Here is a 5,000-nt window from a genome sequence, read left to right as displayed (position 1 = left end):
ATCACACTGGTCCTGTAAAAAGTATGTCAAGTGTAAACCTAATTATACAAAACTTTTATTCTCATACAAATAACAGCGCGGTAATGAAATGGAGGTTCCATTTGCTTTGAACTGTGCAGAACGCAGGTTTACTGCCACAGCCAGCGAAAATGAAGAGATGTTAAAATATTACAGGCGATGGTTTTCAGATTCTGCTTTGTGACAAAACTTCGGTCTTTGTAATTCCCCGAACTTCAAATACATCCTGAGACAAAACAGTTTCCTCTTGATACATTTAGTCGTGATCATTAATTACAATGAGGAGAACCGATGGGAACAATCTTCTGCGACTGAGTGCGATTCTAAATACTCTTAAATTAACTTCCCTTCCGATCCATTTCTGTGCAAGTGAAAGTGATAGTATATCTGCTGAGGGGGGGGGGGGGGGGGGGGGGGGGGTTAATGGAAGGCACCTTCCTTAAACCCAAATGCATTTGTATGTAAATACCCGGCTACCTTTAGTGGGTCCGCTTCCCTTATCACGAGCGTTTTCCTGCCACACTCTGGGCTTTCCTGCAGGTTATCAGCTGCTTATAAACTGGAATGTTTGAAGAAAGAAAGAAAGAAAGGACAAAAAAAAAACTCGGCTGGAAATATTCAGAAACGTATTTTCCAATTACAGTCTTAGAGTCCGTTATACTGTTCAGACCGCTCAAACGAACCTGTGGCGAAAGATTAGCCTCAAAATGTGCAGCGATGCGATGTGAAACGTGGTTTGCGAGCTCGACCGGTTACATTAACTTTGATTTGCGGTCGTAGTTTGGCCCAAATCAAACTGGAGATGTGCTTTTTCTACGAAGGATGACTATCACGGATAAAGTGAGATCCATATAAAAGCCTCATCAGCTTGTGGTGCGACTGCTTGGTCATTTCTCAATAGCAATCTAGGCCTGTCAGCTGCAACTGTGTGTCATCCTCATCCACTTTAAATCCGACCGAACTCTCAGACGTGCCCTTGTGGCTACGCACTCGCAGACACTCCAAGTCTGAGCCACGTCTGAGCCAAATGGTTTTTATTAGGACAGCTCAGAGCTGCGACGCAATAATACAAATCATGTGTCGTTTAGCTGATTTGCACGGAAGACTTTTAAATCCATCGACTGCCAGGACTCAGAGAAAAGATAATGAAAAACTCTCTTCTCTTGATGTGCTGTGAGGAAAAACCCAAAACACAAGCTTCTTAATGCACAGAAACATCCTTGCACTGACTGATATGCAGATTCTCTACCTGAATGCTGCAAAGGTGCAGCATATGAAAAGTTTGAGCATTTTTTTAAACATTAATTACAGGGAGGAACCCTGAGCGTGTGCACACTTAACCCCGACCCTCCCTCCTCTTCCCCAGCCGGCAAGTTGAGAAAAACCCCAAAAATACTTGCGGGGGGGGCGGGGGGGGGGGGGGGGGGTCAGCATGAATGAATGCTGTGCTCTTACCGAGGTGGAGGGTCAGGTTGACTGAATTTGGATGCTGGATTCCATAAAACATGGATTGGCTCTGCCACCAGGTGCTCTCCTCATTCCTGTGGAAGTCTGTCAGGAGGCTGGCGTCGTGGTTCAGGTCCGGATTGGAAGCATCGCAGTAGTGACACGAGCGGGTCGAGCCAGTCTGCATGCAGTAGTCCTCGGGTGGGGAACCGCACATGTGGGATGCCACCACGGTGCGATTGAAGGCGATGTTCTCAAAGTTGGGCATGCATCGGCTCGGGGTGTCCTCCTCGTCGTAGCAGGAGTCCATCGCGGCCCAAACGAGGAGGTGGCAGTGAAGATGAAAGAACAATGCCAGGCCCAGGAGAGGAGAGCAGACAGCGAAGGATGTTTCCATGTCTCGAACAATGGTCTTAACTCCTCAAACACAAACTTTCCTATTTGTATACTCTGAAGCGGAGAACGCAAATGCACGAAGACCCCCCCCGACTTAAGAGAAGCAATCCTCAACCCGAAAAGAAGCCCAGTCCAGAAGCTTGGTTTGACTCTTCCTGCTCAGTTCCTGTGTAGTGTCTAACATATGTTCTCTGGACTGGAAAGACGCCGCAGGAATTGCTTTCATCAGGGGGCAGCAGGAGGCAGACAGAGGAGGGACAAGAGGTGGGGGCTGGAGGGTGGAAGGAGTCGATGAAAACTTCTCCTCCTGCTGGCCAACACAAGCACCGCCCCCACATTACCTCCAAATTGAAAGCAGACTTAGAATTGACAGAAAAAAAACAACACATTCTTTAATATCTTGCCATAGCGAAACGGCGGGGCCGTTACACCTCTGAGAATTGAGACGGTAAGTACCAAAGTACCCGCATTCATGGCGGACGGGAATGCAGGAACTCATCGATATGGTGATAAATGCACTTGGCAGTCAGCCCCAGAGCAGAATGTTCCATTGAGTGCTGACTCCAGTGATTCACAGTAGACTAGAGGTGCTCAAAGTGTCGAGAATATTTCAGCAGGGATGGGACATCTCCATAAAGGAATGCCACTCGGGGGAGTTCAGTAACCCAAAGGGACATTTTATCTGTAAAAAGAGTGTGTGAAAGCACTTGATGGCTTGTTCAGCTAGATTGACCAATATCCCACTGCCTTGGAGAGGGAGAAGTGGATTGCATATCTATTTAATTCAATGTGACTTGGGGTCCCAGCTGTAGAAAAGGTTGCCAGTGGAAACCGTGAAGAGCAGCAGAAACTAATCCGTGCACGACTTCTTGAGAGACCGACAGGAAACAGTGAACGTCTTTCGCATTAACAGATGACTTGTAGGTGCAATTGAGGGTGTGTCTAGTGCCAGAAAATGGAAAGAAGAGTCATATCGGTTGCTGCTCTCAAGCCTCCACAGTTACCTTAGTGCAGCTTGATTGCAGTGTCATTGTCCACGATTGGACAAGCCAATGAATTGGCGGATGCAAGTATTGCGGTCTCCTTGACCTTTTCACAAGGCTTCCCGGGTGCTGCATTCTGCTGCGTGGCCTCGCAAACACTATAAAGGATAAAGTGGAACGGGAAATCCACGAACAATCATGCGTGATGCTGTGCAAGGCCACGATTTTACCGTTGAGTCAGAAATTTCCTTGAACATTGAAAGAGATGGCAAAAATTCTGTACAGTTAGAACACAGATGGAATCCATGCTATTTTTGAAAGGAAGTAAAAGAGTAGAGGAAAGTAATGTGGAGACAGATAGCCTGAAACCCAGAGAGACAGGTGGTCTGGACAGATGCATTTAGATGCTGTATGTTTATGGTGGCAGTGGGATTTACAGCAAAGTCTTTCCCATATCTTCCTGTGATTGCCTTGATTTATTAAGGCTCCATCAGTACCTCAGGCAGGGACATTGCAAAAGGGGCCGTTTCAATTTGCAACGAAATCCTCTCCTTTCATTGAATGAAAACGGGATCGGCTTCAAATCTGTGTGTGGCTCAGTCATTACGAGGAAGAATATCTGCCTCTGCAAATAGAGCTTTATTATTCAAGCGTTCATTTTTGCACCGCCTACACACGCGGAACGTGCAAACACAACTGTTGTGCAACACAACAGGGTGTTTGAGGAATATTCACCAAATAAGGAAGGGAGGTTTTCCTGGAGAAGAAACCAGAAGAGTTTTTAGGTGTGGTGAGTCAGGATCCTGCGGCGGAGATTTTGACTTGTGGCACTTCCAGCAAGCTGCAGAGAGAGTCTAAGAGAAGGAAACGCGTTCCACACTCCAAATCTTCAGTATTTGAGTCGGCTGAATTAGATTTGCCGCTGTGAATTGAAACTAGTAGAGTCTGTAAAGCACCCAAGGGTGCATTATCGCCTGGGACTTCTATTCCACATGCTTTACGGGGATGTAGGATGAGAAGATATACCAACTCAATTTGTCGCCATGCCTCTACTTTTTCTGTGCATCACGTCTCAAATGGAAGATGCAGAAGCCTACATCTTGTGCTCGTGTCGCGACACCTTTTTCTGAGTGAATATCTGGCGTATCACCACAAATGTCACGATTTTGCTTTCTGTCTGTGTTTGCAGCCAGCTGGCTGCTTTGGTTAAGATGTAACAATGATTTCTGAGCACAGCGGAAAGCCGGCTCTTTTGGAATCCCTGCCTTGAGACAATGATTGAACACAATTTGACAGTAGCGACGTGCTGTTCTCACACTTTCTGCAGCTGATAGTATCCTTTTGAAATGAGTGTATTCTCTCTCTTTTCAAACTTCATAACGATTTCTACTCATCCATCTGTTTGGCAAGTGCTCTGTCCCCCCCCTTTGTTTTCTGGCTTTGTCTCACACCTTTTCTTCATACCTCTCAGCCTCGCCACTGATCTTTAACCTCCGTCAACACTGCAGATCGGTGCCTCCGGCTGTCATGATGTGAAGCTTGTTGCACCGAGAGGAGCAAGTATGGCCTCCTTTATATGATGACACAATGTAGTAGTGATGAGTTACGCTCTCAAACAGCGATCTGATGTCAGAGCTGTCGGCGCTTCGCTTAGCAATGCAGGAAGCGGCTGGCATATCCCCACCGCGAGTGTGCTTCGTGACAAACTAATGAGCGCCGCACAACCGCCAAGTCATCACAAACAGTTCCTGCCGTCACACACCTTGATAAAGTTACTCTCCAGCCAGAAAAATTGGAATTTACGTTTGTTTAACACCACTGCTTATGCCGTGTGAAGATTCGGTCCCTTCAAAGCTTAATATGTAAAGCAAAAGACAGACAACGTAGGAAATAAAACAGGAAGTGATAAACTACAAAACCACGACACGAGTGTGCATTAATCCACCATTATTGTGTTCACAAACGAAGCCGTCAGTGTGTTTGTCTATTAAAGGGGATGTCAGATACCACTGGTCTCACCAGCTCAGTTTCATTATGAGAATGCTATCATTTCTGAAGCTGAACAGACGTATTAATATTTATATTAATACATAATTCAAAGCCTGACCCATTTATGTCTAACTGAATAAATGAAGCATCTTTGTGCGTGGTATTTTG

The 5,000-nt window shown here is 46.1% G+C and overlaps 1 protein-coding gene across 1 annotated transcript in view; it reads left to right on the top strand.

Annotated features, from left to right (window-relative positions):
- Positions 1-1,029, top strand: part of LOC137908729 (membrane-associated phosphatidylinositol transfer protein 2-like) — a 10,850-nt gene extending 9,821 nt beyond the window's left edge. The window contains exon 22 of the mRNA XM_068753150.1: positions 1,015-1,029. Within this exon, the coding sequence (XP_068609251.1) occupies positions 1,015-1,029 (15 nt within the window). The remainder of the gene's footprint in view (positions 1-1,014) is intronic.
- Positions 1,030-5,000: the final 3,971 nt, after the last annotated feature.

Source organism: Brachionichthys hirsutus, chromosome 19, assembly GCF_040956055.1.
Source record: "Brachionichthys hirsutus isolate HB-005 chromosome 19, CSIRO-AGI_Bhir_v1, whole genome shotgun sequence".
Classification (NCBI taxonomy): Eukaryota; Metazoa; Chordata; class Actinopteri; order Lophiiformes; family Brachionichthyidae; genus Brachionichthys; species Brachionichthys hirsutus.
The sequence above is the reverse complement of the archived record's forward strand: the minus strand, read 5'-3'. Positions and strand labels throughout refer to the sequence as shown.